This window comes from Anastrepha ludens, chromosome 5 (assembly GCF_028408465.1).
Source record: "Anastrepha ludens isolate Willacy chromosome 5, idAnaLude1.1, whole genome shotgun sequence".
NCBI lineage: Eukaryota > Metazoa > Arthropoda > Insecta > Diptera > Tephritidae > Anastrepha > Anastrepha ludens.
Window position 1 is genome coordinate 121889062 of NC_071501.1, and position 15765 is coordinate 121904826.

Genomic DNA, 15765 nt, shown 5'->3' on the forward strand with positions numbered 1-15765 from the left:
AAATCTTCTTTGCTCATATTTGGTACAACATACCTGTCTAGTTCACAAGGTTCAAATATGATTGACGCACAATTTCGTTAGGGTGATTAATTTAGCGCCACCTTGCATTCGTACTTATAGTAATAACTAGTTCACGTGAAATTCGAGTTTAGATCCTTGCTTTATGAATTTTTCAGTAAAAAATTTTTTTAAATAATTTTTAAATAAAACATCTTATTACTATAAATTATAAATAAATTCGACATTTAACTAACTAAATCTTTAATTGCACACTCAACTTCCATGAATAAGTGAAAAAAAATGTCTAAATTTTCCATTCATAATTTGTCTATTTTTCGATTCATAGAAGAAACAATAAAAAACGACAGCTTCCTTTCACTTTAGCAACAGCAAGAAACAACAAAATTTTTCCTTCGCTCTTATTTTGATCCTACGCATTGCATTTATTCTTCTCATTTCCAATTTAGAGAAATTTTATGTGTGGGTGTACATACAATGTATGTTTATGTATGTGTACATATTTATCTCCATGCTCTTATCTCAGTTACAATTATCAAATTTATGTTTAGCAGCACCTACACACAAGTACTTCTTTGCGCTTACGCTATTTAACTACTCAGCACTTGGCCGAAAATTTACAAATAAGTACCCATAGACTCATACTTGTATGTATGCACTTCAAAGTCTATTGAACTGTCAACTGTGCTCTTCACCACACAAACATGCATACTGATACAAAGATATATAACAGTTCAATAACTTTGAGCAATTAAGCTTTTTTGCGCCTCCTCACTGTGACTCATTGCAGCTTAAAAAGTTTTAGATGAGAAGAAGGTATGCAGAAACACCTATTGCGCGTATGTATGTAAATGTAAGCGACTTGAATATATTAAGTAGTTTTTTTTTTTTGTTCTGCACAACAGTGCAGTAAATTGGGCGACATTGGTAAATAGGCGTGGAAGTTCTCACATAAACCAATTCCTTATTATTGCATAGTTTCAATACCATTCATATATCATATATCATATATTCAAATAACAATGCCTTAATAACGACAAAAAGTAGACGATAGTTGTAAATGAGGCGTGGTACCTCCCACATAGACCAATTTTCAATACCGCACTTCGAAACCATTTATGGCAGAGTAATGGGATTTGGCACAGATGTAAAATATGCCAATGACTTAATATTTATGGAAAGTGGGAGTTATTGATAAATAAGGTGTGGCAGCTCTCATACAAAGCAATTTTCAAATATTTGATGATTTCGAAACCATTCAATATCAATGTCTTGATATTGCCGAAAAGTGAACGGGAATGGGCAAAGGGAGCACGACAAACAAAAAGGAAGAGCTGAAAGAAAATAATCGAAAAAATATTTAGTTTCGACCTGCACACTCATATCTCGGGTTTTCCAAATTGCAGGGCATGTAATGTTACGGTATCATAATAAGAGTAAAAGAGACACAGATATAACTATCGCCACAACCCGGGAGTAGGAAGTGGAGTAGTAGTAATTTAATATTTAATTTATACTTTTCTGTTGCTAATTTTTGAGCAAAGTTTATCAAGAACAGTTCTTTTAAACTAAGTTAAATAACAAAAAAAAAAAGCTCTTTTAATAAAATCTCAGTAGTATTATATTTTTTGTTTTGTGAATTTTTGATTTTCTTTTCTGCGAATACCTGAACAGGTGTTCATCCTCATCACTACATCTGAGCTGCCAATGGAATTCGCACAAAAATTCGCAGTCAATCTGTCAGCGAGACATACCTACAATAGACAGTTAAATGTATATGGACAGACAGACTATGAGACCGCTTGCCTGCCTGTCAACCAGCGAGCTAGCCAGCCAGTCAGTTACAATATCATATTTCAATTACTGCCAGACAATGACACAATACACACTTCACATATACATATAAAAATATGTGTATGAATTTTCTCATAAGTATAAAGTTGAGTTCACAGCTGCACATACAAAATCATCACTCGCTATTCACAGTAGCAGCCACTATAATTAGATGTAAAGGCACTAAATAATAATTATTTGCCAGTGTAATTTCCATGCTTTCAAAAATTTTATTTAGACTTTAGTGATGATATAATATTTCACTTTTTTCTAAATTTGTACATTTTCGAAAATATTAAGGTTCAATATAAAGCCTTAAACTTTCTTTTTGATCATTTTCGTAATAAATATTTTAATACAATAAAAAATTCTTTAACTTTTTTTTCGCTTTAAAAGCAACTTTTCAATATTTTTTTCTGTTTCGTGACTAAAATTTAGTAAATAATTTCCTAAACTTATTTTTCTTTGAAAACGCAATTTTTTAACACTTTTTTGTTGTTTTCAAAACTAAAATTTTAATAAAAAATTACTTAAACTTTTTTCCCCCCTTTTTAATATTTTTTTTGGTTGTTTCCGTCATCAAAATTTCAATAAAAAGAGTTCTTAAACTTTTTTTTCGTAACATTTAAAATTTTTTTTTGTTGTTTTCGTAACTCAAATTGTATACAAAATTTCTTAAACTTTTTTTTCGTTTTAAACGCAACTTTTTAAATTTTCATAATACTTTTTTTGTCGTTTTCGTGACTTAAATTTAGTAAAAAATTTCTTAAGCTTTTTTGTAACATTTAAAAATTTTTTTTTCGCTGTTTTCATAACTACAATTTTAATAAAAAATTTCTTAAACTTTTTTTTCATTTTAAACGCAATTTTTAATATTTTTTGTTGTTTTCGTAACTAAAATTTTTATCAACTTGGCATACAAGGTGAGATATTCCTACTCTGCTGTAGCACCACTGACTATTTGTGCCCATATTCACACAAATTAGCACGATTTTTTTTTTTTTTTTGGAAAAACATCACTAAAAACCCAGATTCTGAAAAATGATTCTGCCAGTCAGTTGTATTTACTCTCAAACAGGGTTCTGCACTTATTCTCTGGCGCCACGTTGCAGCTCACAGAGACTTATTTATAAACATAAGTGAATATGTATAGGTGTGCATATCTACTCAGAGACGTACTGCATCCCATAGCCATTGTTATAAATGTGATATATTTGCTTTCGTGCTATTGCAAACTACTTGCACACACACACAGACACACAAAAACAGACATAGATGCATGCAGATAAAGTTGCAATTGGGTACGCATTTGCGTCTGATCTCCAACCTGCTATTGTTTCCAGCTCTGTTGGTGGTGTGATTTCATTGTAAAATGATATGTAACTGTCTTGGATGGTGATTTTAATTTTATTACCACTCTTGATTCTCATCACCATCATCCATCTACGTACGTGCATCTGCTGGTGTATTTGCTTACAATAGTCTGGCGTTGGCACGCAAAGTTTATGCTTGAGATGGCATCAAGTTCAGTTCACACGCTTTCACTAATTTGCAGTTGGACTGATTCCATTTGCTATAAATATGTGAAACTGATAAGAACAATAACAACAACAACAGCCAACTAGTATGAGTGCCGGCAATATTCTACATTAAAAAAATAACTCTAATGCCAATGAACCAGAGGCTTCTTAACTCTTTGGAGGTATCCTGAATAGAGAATAGAGTATACGAGCATTTAAATCACTTCTATTGCCAGGAAATTTCAATGAAATTCAAGTGAAGAAGTGAAGTACAGCACCTGCCCGATAATAAAAGTGAAGCTTGCGCTTCCACCTAAAACTTTTTTGTGCCCTATACTCATCGCAATACTTTACCCAAACCCAATCCGCTAAGTAAACCTATGATAGAGCTGGGTTTGACTGAGCTATTGTGACTTTCTGCTGGCCGTACACGACCGAGTCAATGCACCAAATCCCGAGCACATGGAGATGAAAGGGCAACTGCAATGATCTATGAAAACCCCATTAAGATTAATGAGTAACTAAAATTCGTTACTGTTTGCTCATTTGTGTACTCACTGTTAGATTTGTATATATTTTTATTAGATTATTTTAATTCAGAGTATTTGTGGAAATTTCTATGTTGAAATACTAATCCACAAGGCCGCTGCTTGCAGTGAATTTGCATACACACGCCCTTTATTCCATAGCCTGAGTAAACAATTCGATTTACTGCCAAACAAATGTTTGTTCACAAGATATGAGTAGCCACGAAATAAACAAATTCAATAACACAATTATAAGAGTACAGTCCTCAGCGAAAGTTTAAGACCACTTGGGTGGATGGAAAAAGTACCTTTGGATGGAATTTCAACTTAATTCTTCTTAAAGCCTCCATTGGATCTAACCAAGTTGGCTTTTTCGACTTTGTACGTGAATTTAACATATTTCTATTATAGCTAAAGATTTGAGCTTCCAGTTAGCTTCCTAAAATTTAATTTTCTATAGTTTTAAATTTCTAGTTTTCTATCGTTTGAAAAGGATCCTCAAGCGGGCAGAGGTAGTGAATCGAAAAGCGGGTAGAGATAGCGAGCAAAGTAGCGAATCGAAGGCGCCTTATAATTGCCAAACCTTACGCTTTCTAATACAATTATAAATTTGAATCTTTTTCATCTAAACTCTCTGTTTTATTTTGTTTTGAGAAACAAAGCTCGTCTTAAAAAAAAACCATAAAACTTTCAAGCACTACAACTTTTAATTTATAAAATAGTATTAACTTTTTCCAAAGGTTATATAAACTGCAGCGGCTTCCAAATTTTGCACAGCACTTTATACTTACACACACACAGACAGTTATATTTCATTTTGGTAAATTGTTTGAATATCCAAATTTGGTTATTTCGCGCACAATGCGAGCACCACCACATACGCGCCTGTGATTAATTTGTATGCCTAATTTCCAATGCGCTACTTTTTATCAATTCCTCGAAATCTGGAACACACAACTCACAAAATCAGACATGTCAACGTACGTTGTACTGATTGCTTCAACTCACGAAAGTCTCACGAATTGTCGGCGCACAGCGAAGAATTTGCATTTAGGTTTGGATATTTTCAAGCCCGCTTTGCATAGCTGATAGTGGCCTATCGACTGCTTTGTGTAATTTTTAGTGAAATCAATTCTATATCTAACATCTACTAAAATCGAGTGATTTAATGCTAATAGAGAATGAGAAATGCAAATATCATACGAATGGAATGACTCACCACCACTTCGCGTTGTGCATATGTAGCTGTTTGCTTGTTTCACATATTCAGCAGCTGGAAATAAAGAAATAACACAAATTAGTATAAAAAATATATAAAATAATAATATATGATTATAATAAATTTAAATGGAAGGTGACTAGAAATTCTGCGTACACTTTTGTATGTATTTTATTTCTACGGTTTAAAATTATGTGCTGAAATTGCATAGAACTGGTTCCTTTCGCGTACAGCTCAGCGATTATTCATTTGTGTCACGAGTTCAGCTGTTTTTTTTTTAATGAAATAATTATATGAACGGAGGTGGACGGTAGCTAGCGAGTTTGTGTGTGACTAGCATAAGGTTCAACGCAGATTCGTGGCACACTGTGACCATGCAGCTTCGAACAGAAAGATTCTCTAATAGTTTTGGTCCCTCCAAGAGCATTTCTCACATGAAAAATCTGCTTATAGAAGTTGGCGTACGACAGCTGATGCTATTGTGCATTTGGTTCCATACAAAGCATTTTTCTTATATGGGGGAAGAGTTCAAGACCCTATGCAAAACACAATTTTGCAAAAATTCACACAATTTTTGGGACTCTTCAAACCTTCTCTTAATTACACTAGAATTTCATGAGGCTTTAGCATTGAATGCTCAAAGTTGTTTAGAAATTCTGATTAAAAAAAATTGAAGAGTTTTCCTGAATTTCGTTATTAATTCATTTGGCTTTCGTTAAAGAACAAGCTAGATATTTTAGCTTAAAATTTAATTAGAAAATTAAATATTTAATTTAAAAAATGTTTTTAAATGTTTAATCAATATTTTTTATTTGAAATATTATGCATACTAATAAGAGGATTAGAGAGTATCAGAAGTATTACTCAGCTCAATTCGCGATACGCAAGCAAACTTCAGACCTGCACAATCTTGTGCCGACCAAATTAAAACTGTGCGAATAATTATAGAACAAGCATCAGAACTCAACTCGGCAATGTATTTAAGGTTCACAGACCATGAAAAAGCTTTCGCTGCTCTCAATTGGGAATGCATATGAAGGATACTCAACACAAGAGGAATACCTGCGAAAATGACGAGCATCCCTAAAAATAGCTATGAAGGAATAAAATGTAGTGTAGTATTACGTCACGCCGAGTTAAGCGATAGCTTAAAGTCCCCTAGTGGAGTTCGCCAAAGAAGGGCTCTCCCTCAATTGCTCTTTATCACTGTTCTAGATGCAATAATCGAAGTGCTAGATGAGAACCGAATCGTCAAAAATTGGGAGCTCAATCAAAATTTGGGGCGTCTAAAGTATGCTGGCAAAATTGTGATAGCTAACAAGTATTCAGATATGCAGACCGCCATCGACAAACTCAGAGCAGAATCAAGAACAGTCGGCTTAAACATTAATAGAGCGAAGACAAAAACAATTTGAGTAAATGCAAGCGATAGAATCACTTTGAATATCTAGGCAGCAATGACGGGGTTGGCGGAGGAACTGGAATTGATATTGAACTACGTGTCAAAAAGGCTAAAAATTTATTTTCACAACTAGGTAAACTGTTGAGATCAAACTCAGTACGCTTGCCCACAAAAACCCAGGTGTTTAAGGATTGCGTTACGGATGCGAAACCTGGTCAACCCCAAAGACAAAAGTCAGGAATCTAAAAACTTATGGAAAGGAAATGAAGAGTGCAGCCGGGCTCTTGATGGCAATTTCTATCCTTGTGACCCCCATTTTCATAAAGACGGCCCAAGGAACTCGTGGACAAGAAACGGATGAAAATTCAAGTTCTGCGTGGAAGTAGAATTCCAACTAAAATTGTCAGTTATCAGTTAAATGATTGCCAAATTTGACCATATATGGAACCATTTGAATTTGAGTGCAGAGTAATAAGTTTAATGAAAAAAAAAACCAACAGCCCGGCTTAAAGACCCGGTTGCTCTTCCGCACAAATACCGCAATTTTGCTTATTGACGTAGCCATTAAACGAAAATGGAGGCCTCATCGCTAAACAAAATTGTTGGCCTGAGCGCGCGTTCAACACTTTTCACAGAGCGTCGATTTTTGCAATACAATTGCACGTTTTGTAAACATTGTTGAGACATAAGGCTTTCTATGGTGAGATTATGTAATATATTTAGTTTGGCAGTAGTCACGCGTGCTCTGTCAAAAAAAAACCCCATTCATCCTTTATGAATTGAGGTTGGATTCGAGATATTAATTAATGCATTACCACAATAGATTTCTGCTAAATGTTTGGTCAAGGTATTTTCTTAACAAACCACCAATAAAACCGAATTTAAGTGCTGCTAAGTGCCAGTTTTCGATGAAAGTTTCCAATCGAGCAAAGTTCATGTGCCAGCCGGATTGCTGCGAAATGGGCAATGCGACTTTTATAGGCACTTCTGTGTAGAATTCCCTGATGACGTACCTGCATATGTATGTGTGTATGTGCGTGTATATACATATATGGACACATTTATACACTTGTGGCTCATTTGCGCAAAAATACCCGTAAACGCATTGGTGTAAAATTACAACACTCGTTTCCATGCACGCATGAAGTTACTAACTTTTTTTTTTGCATATGTGTGTGCGTGTGTATGTGTATGCGTCATAGCATACACGCATGGCTGGCCCAGTGCACGCGGTTGCGGGGTGGCAGCTGTGTGGCGCGGCTATCATTATCCTTCATTATTATTTATTATCTTGTATTCGCTTGTTATTGCAGCTACCAACAACAATGCAGGAGTACAACAGAACTCAACGCAAACCGATTACCACTTGGCCGGTCGTGGCAGTTGCTGTTGCTCTTGCAGTTGGCTTAACTTTTTATGCATTTTTGTTTTTTGTGGCAACACCTTAGTCGTGCCCAACGGATGCTGCAGCTGTTCAGCATCCGTGCAGCCGTGTTGGTGCTGTGTTCGCAAATGTCATTACACGCTTTTGCTGTGTTGTTACAGCTACTAATATTTTTTTAGATTTTTTTTCTGTTTTTTTTTTTTAACAAACAGGTTCTCACTTGAAATTTAATAATTGTGCCAAGTCCTGTTGCAACTTCCTTCTTCAGCGTTGCAAGTTAAGTTTTTTTGTATATTTTTATTTTAATTTTTTGTTTTTTTTTTTACTTTTCATTCGCGCGCACCCTTTTGCATTGCCTTTTTCAGCAAATTATGGCATTTTAAGCGTTTTTCCGACGCATTCCACTAACTACTTTTTTCCACCTTCTCGAGTTCTTTTTTGTAGTTACTCTCGCTTCATTTTGTTTACAAGTTGTTTTTGTTTTTTTCTGCTCCTCGTGCTTACTTTGAGTCGCTGGATTAAAATGCTCGTTTGTCACAGAAGTGCAGCGGATGCAATTGCCATATTTGTCAGATTGTTTGCATTTGTGAAATACTTCGCATCTTATTTTTTTGCTCTCGCAATAAATTGTGCGCTTTTTGCTTTTGGTCTTTTTAGATTTGCTGCTGCCGAAGATGAAATATGTCTCGTTTGTCGAATATTCAATGGGTTTGCGGTGCATTTAGCCGAAGTTGGGATTGGAGTGATCAGATGAAAGTCGAATAAGTGGCTATTGATAAGTTCATTGAGTTAAGTGGAAGCGGCGACGTTTTAATGAACAACATATTTTTTTGTTTTGTTTTTTGTTAAGTATGAGAAACATGAAGAAAAGTTAATTCGTGACTGCATAAAAATCTACATATTAAAAACCACGTTTTTAAAAAAACTTTCGTTAATTAATTACTGAAAAGCATTCAACTCTTTGCGGTTTGGTAAAAAAAATTCTAGAGCTTAAACTAAAATTTGCGCTTAGGTATATTAAGAAGCTTTCAAATGAGTGGAGTAGGGCAAATATTTTTACAGTAGATTTTACTCCGTTATATCCCTCTGTTAGGCGTATTCTGTGCACTTTCCCACAAAAGAGACAAAAAAGCCCATCAGTTGAGAAGTTACATCATTCAACTAAAATGTAGGAGTCACATAGTTTGCTATACAGCTTTAACATAAAAATGCACAAAATAGAAAAGCTTTTACTCTTCACAAGCCCAATGATGATACCTAGATACCAGGTTTGCTCGTTATGTATGGTGAAAAAAAATTTTTTGAGGGGAACTTTGAATTCACTAAGCTAAAGCTAAATTTTGTAAAACACAAAACGAATGTCGTCGGCATATCTGTCATATTTGCTCAGAGCCGAATAACGGTCTGCCAGGTAGTACACCTATAAAAACCTTTTCCCCAGGTCACAGCTCCTTGAAATAAATATCAAGCCATGCCTAGTCGACGAAGCACAGCCAAGAGTTGCTGAAGTTGACTTTTACTTCTAAATGCGCAAAGGAGTGAGATCATTGACCTCCCCTGCCTATTCCGTTTTTCTTTGTTGTTCCTTTAGCAGAATGTATTATTGCAACCTTGGTATTTTGGAATTTTTCGTACAGTATTAACAATTTTCTTCCGAGTATATTTCTACCATGAAAAATCTCGTCATAAAAAATATCTGCCATTCAGATTCGACTTAAAACTATTGGTGCCTCCATTTGTGAGATTATTGAGATTCACGTCTAGCCCTCTGAATAAGCAAATTTTTTCGCAACAATTTTCCACTGATGGCTCATAAATTCACAGATAAACCATCATAACAAGAAGAAAAATGAACTGTGATTGGAAATTATTATAGAGCAAAACTCAAACATCTTCTGTGTCCAAAAGTGAATGAATTTTATTTAAAATACCCGCAGTTTCAGCAAGTTTTCATATGTCTCAGTGCCCGCGAAACATCGATTTATTGGAATAAAGGTGCGGTGAATTGATTGAATCTAGTACAGCTACTTTAGAAACCAACATCGAACGCATCATTGGTGTCATATGGCGCCAAATGCTCGAAAAATAAGTATAAAATTTGTACTCCTAGGTAAAGTAACTCAGTTACTCCAAGAGCGGCATATGCCGGAAATAATATTCCATTATTGATAAAATAAAAATTCATTCTTTTCGAAGGTAGCTTTATTAATCATTTCCAGGATTATACAATTCTTACTAATAGTGAGAGTCAAAATGTAAATTGTTCTTATTGATATGTAACAATAAGAAGGAGATTGGTTCCGATAATGTCATTAAAGAAGAGATCAGTTAGTAAGGGAGCAAATTAAGAAATGTTGGGGGGAGATGTGAGAATATATGTGGGAGGGGTAAGAAGAGAACGAGAACAAAGAGAATGAGTAGGAAATGTGTGTGTTAGTAGTGGGTAGTGAGAGCATGGGTATGGGACTATATCATGAAACTATCTAATGAATAAAAAAGAGAGAGAGCAGGTCTTACTAAACTTTTAACTTACTTATTTGAAATATTATAACTATAAAATGTACTATTAAAAGACTTAGTCTGCCTAATCTGTACCAAACCTTATATATGTATAAATAAATAAAAGATATATTAAATAAAAAAATTTAATAAATAAATTAATAAAAAAATGTATTGAATAAAAAAGTTTAATAAATAAATTAATACAAAATTTTATAGAATAAAAAATGTAATGAATAAATAAATAAAAAAAATTTTAAATATATAAATAAAAATTTTATAAATTAAAAAAAAAATTAAAAAAAAAAATTATTGAATAAAAATAAGAAAATTTAATATATAAATAAATAAAACAATTAATAAATAAATAAATAAAAAATATAATAAATAAAAAAATTTTATAAATAAATCAATAAAAAATTATATAAATAAAAAAATCTATGATTAAAAAAAATTTAATAAATAAATAAATGTATACCCCTACTCCTTCTAAAAACTGCTCTTTACAAACACGTACCCTTGAAATATTATAAACAACGAAAGCTTCGTGCATTAGTAAACCTACGGCTGCTCCCCACATCCTCATAGACCTTTACACTCTTATGTGCACTTACGCCTCACCTATTCAGGTGTGCTAAATCGTGCATATAGTGCGTAAAATATTTACTTACATATAGCTTACTATTTTTACTCGTTCGCTAATGCCTTTACCTTTTTATTATATATATATTTTTTTTTTTTATTTTTTTTTTGTTTTTACATAAGTCAGTTTATTTTCAAACCTCTTACGTTGACTAATTGCTTCACTTAAATTGTCGCCTCGCATTTTAATGCTCAAACAAAACTGAACTCAAGCACCGCAAGTCAGCCCATTACGAGGCAAAAAAAAAAATATGTACATATGTATAAAATGGCACAGGAATAACAATTTAAAAACAACAAAAAAAGCACTTAAGAGAAGAACTATGACAAACGCACTAAAGCTCAACACTAAATCTGTGCAGTGACTGAGAATCTTACGCCGACTTTGCAGTGGCTGGCGGCTGGAGACTGCAGACTGTCGCCATTTGTTGAGCCACCGGGCGATAGGTAATAAAGAAGCGCCAACGTCAACACTTTTATGACGACTCAAACAACGACAAAACCAAAACAACTACAAATACAAAAGAAAGAACAAAAAATACACACTCGACACAGCTGTGCGAGCAGTTAAGTTGCTGCTAGACTTTTACAAACATTTTTCTATTGCTGGGCTTTGACTCGTACACGCAGACGAAGCAGCAGTGTTGTTTTACTGCGCGCCATGGGACATTCTTACTCATAGTGCACATCAAAGCTCTGTGCTCTGTTGCTATATTTGTTGTAGTAATAGTAGAACTAAAATGTGTGTAGGCATGTGTGTGCGGGTATGTGCAAGGGTAACTTATGATCCGACAGCCTTTCAGCCAGTGAATGTATATCGATCATTGGAGCTGAGGCTCATGCTTTGCTCATGTTCATGTTCATTACATATTGCTGCTACTCTTTTTTGTACTGTGACGTTCACTTATACGCTTGTAATGAAGCTTACTTGCCATGCGCCGGCGGAGTAGATGAGTGGCTGCAATTGTTGAAAGCTGAGTTGATTGGAAATGACATCTAAGCCGGCTTAGTTAGTTGTCTACTCGAAGTAATCTGATTTTGAGATTTCAATTTGTTCGCTACTAAGAAACTCAAAAACAATAATAAGAAGAGTACAGCTACTCGTACAATAACAAATAAGGTTAATACTCGTAAGTATAACGTATTGGGATTATATTCGCAGTAGAAATACAAGTAAATAAGTAGTTCGTTAGCATTGACAATAATAGTTTGGAATCTGAGGCCAAAATATTATTTGAGTGTTTTTCCCCTTAATTTTTATTTATTATATGTAGCTTTGTACCTTAACAGTTCTGTCAATTGTTTGTAGGCATTTTTCACCGTACCGCAGAGATCGTGACTTTGTCAAAAAGAAATCGTGCGCATCTGCCCAAAAACAAATGAAACGCTGACAGCATTAATAGAAACGTGTCAGTGTTTTTTGTTTTTGTATTTATAGCATTTTTCCACTTTTTTATGGTTAAAATCCGCCTCTTTGTGCTATCGTATGAAATCAACCGTAGATAGTTGATATGTACAACTGCGAAAGCCGTTCGGACGCCTGACTATGTTCGTGAGCTTGTGTGCGGTAGCTACTGAAATGTAAATAATAAAAATTCCACAACTTTGTACGTTGCTTCCATTATTAGTTCATTTTTTCTACATTTAATCACTGCTATTTCGCAGTGGAATCTTTTTTATTTTTCCTCTGCGTGCTTGCATTGTTTCTGTGAGAAAAAAAAAACAAATGGCTGCAAAGTTGGCATTAATTCATTTCAGAAATTAATATCGTGTTGCTTCTACTGGAGTAAAAATACGTTGACAAAAATTCATGCTGACAACTGTGAATGACTAAAGTTCAAAATAATTTGTACGATTTGCGCGGATCGTAATTTTTTTGTTGCTAAAAGGCAAAATAGCGCAATTAATTTTAATAACAATAACTACAGTGAGTTTGCATGTGAGCTGAGTGAGTAGAAAAAGGTTCAAAGGTGCCGCAAGTTAAGTGAAATGATATTCGCAAATAATCAAAAAGCAAAAGCAAAGACAAAAATTTAAATATAAATTAAAATGGATTTAAGTAATAGAAACAAATATAAAAGTAAAAATGTAAGTGAAAATTAGAAGTAAAACAAAAACAAAAACTAAAATAAAAAATAAAATAAAAATAAGAATTAAAATATATGCGAAAATTAGAAATAACAAAAAAGAAAAACAATAATGAAAAATTAATTTAAGTGAACATTAAAAGTATAAGTAAAAAAACAATTAAAATAAAAAAAAATTGGAAATGAAAATAGAACAAAAACAAAAATTTTAATAAAAATCAATAATAAAAATTAAAAATAATTGAAAATTAGAACTAAAACAGAAATAAAAATAATATTAAAAATAAAAGTAAAACCAAATTAAAAATATATGTGTAAATTAAAAGTATAAATAGGAAAAAACAAAAATAAAAATGAAAATAAATCAAATGTAGAACTAAAACGAAAAATCAAAATATAATTGGAAATTAATAGTAAAAGTAAATAAAAAGAAAGGAACAATCGAAAATAAATATATATAAATAATTATAAAAAAAAGATTAAAAAAAATAAAAATAAAAATAAAGGAAAAATAAAAAACAAAAATAGAAATAAAGATAAAGATAAGACATAATAATAAAATAAAAATCAAGAATAAAAAAATATATAAATAAAAACGAAATAAAAAATACAAATATAGATAACAGTAAAAAAACTTGAAAAAAGTATTCCGAATTTTGAATTTGCGCAGGTTACGTATATTCGAATTTCGATTTTTTTTTTGGCGATATGTTGGTACTCATGTCTCTCACTCATGCCGGCGAGTTCGGCCATTTTTAATGTTCAGTGAATTGTTGACAGCTGCTTTGCTTGCACGTGTTTCGGCTCGTCATTGATTTTTACTTATTCAAAACGATGGATCAAAGAACCTGTATCAAATTTTGTGTGAAAAACGAAATTAGGTGCGCGGATACGTTGACTGTGTCAAACGGAGAAGCCACTTTGGACCAAAGCAACGTTTATCGGTGGTACAAAATGTTCTCAGAAGGCCGAGAAGATGTGAACGACGAAAAGCGTGCCGGCGTGCCGGATGCCCGAGCACTTCAACAGCAGACGAAAAAATTGATGAAGTGAAGAAAATGGTATTGGCCAATCGTCGTATCACAGTTAGAGAAGTTGCTGAAGACCTAGACCAAGGCTCGTGCCATTCCAAATTTGCTCCAGAGGGTCATAGCTGGTGACGAATCGTGGGTTTATGGTTACGACGTGGAAACAAAAGCTCAATCATCTCAATGGAAGCTGCCGCACGAACCAAGACCGAAAAAAGCGCGCCAAGTTCGGTCAAATGTAAAAGTTTTGTTTACCGTTTTCTTCGATTGCAGGGGCGTTATGCATCATGAGTTCTTGCCACAGGGTAAAACTGTCAATACGGAATATTACCTGCAAGTTATGCGCAATTTGCGAGAAGCGATCCGCCAATCCGCCAGAAACGACCGGATTTGTGGCAAAACCAAAAATTGGCTCTTGCATCACGATAACGCCCCTGCTCACACATCGTTGCTTGTGCGCGACTTTTTGGCCAAAAACAACACACTAATGATACCACAGCCAACGTATTCCCGAGATTTGGCCCTCTGTGACTTTTTCCTGTTCCCGAAACTGAAGAGGCCCATGAAAGCACGACGCTACGCTACGATTGGCGAGGTAAAGACGGCATCGAAGGAGGAGCTGAACAAGATAAAAAAAATGATTTTTTGAAGTGCTTCGAAGATTGGAAAAAACGTTGGCACAAGTGCATAATATCTCATGGGGATTACATTGAAGGGGACAAAATTTATATTAATAAATAAATAAATAATTTTTGAAAAAACACAAAATTCGCTATACTTTTTGAACACACCTCGTATAATTATGTTTACAGCCATTCCAAAGCAAATCTAACAAACTTCTGCAACACGACCGATTTCGCTCAAATTTTGCACATGGGCTCATTTCATGGTCAGACTCCGCAAATGTACTTTGAAAAAGATAGAAATTTTTTGAACAGAGGTTACGGAAGTGGCAACAATCAAACAAGTCCCTAACAAAAAGTTCTAAAGCCCTATAAAAGTCAAGAATTTTGGATAAAATTTGCGTAAATGGTGTATCGCAGATTATCAGACAGTTTTCAGTTTGTTTATCTTCATAATTTCTCCGCAAAATACTTTTTTTAAAGGCTCCACTTTTTAACTTTAAAAATTCCGTTCCCTATTCCAAAAATGTTTAAGCTGAATTATAATCATTCAAAAGATTGAAAAAATTAACTTTTAAGTGGGATATTTTGTGAGACGGCTTTTGAGACGCCTCAGAAGTTATGACTGAAGAAGTCATGAAAATAAACTAAGAAATCAAAAACAAATAACAATTATCGAATTTATCCATGAAAATTAAACTCTGCCTAAATTTGATATGAAGGTTTGGAAAGCAGGAATAACAAAATTAGTTATTTGAAAACTTGATCAAATTGATTAAAAATTAAAAGTGAAATTGTGAAGATCTGGTGAAAGCAAGACGGGCGCGCCCAGAAATGCAGCCACAACAGCAATTTGCAAGCATAAATAATTCCAAGCCAAAGGTATCCAGCTAAGCGTTAAGCGCAGAACAGCAATCTCAGCGTGCGCTTGTTAACAGGAATTGCTGGCAAAGCAAAGCTGCGCAAAAACCCTTGCAAGTCAC

General features: G+C 33.9%; 1 protein-coding gene across 3 annotated transcripts in view; it reads right to left on the reverse strand.

Annotated features, from left to right (window-relative positions):
- LOC128865323 (uncharacterized) overlaps positions 1 to 15765 on the reverse strand; it is a 62096-nt gene that overhangs the window by 16599 nt on the left and 29732 nt on the right. For 2 of the 3 annotated variants that reach the window (XR_008454785.1, XR_008454786.1), the window contains exon 3: positions 5118 to 5171. Coding sequence is in view for 1 of the 3 variants with exons in the window: in XM_054105523.1 (XP_053961498.1) it covers positions 4903 to 5171 (269 nt within the window). In the remaining 2 variants the exon portion in view is untranslated. Of the gene's footprint in view, positions 1 to 4660; positions 5172 to 15765 lie in introns of those variants that run through there. The other variant, XM_054105523.1, reaches the window with a different exon arrangement.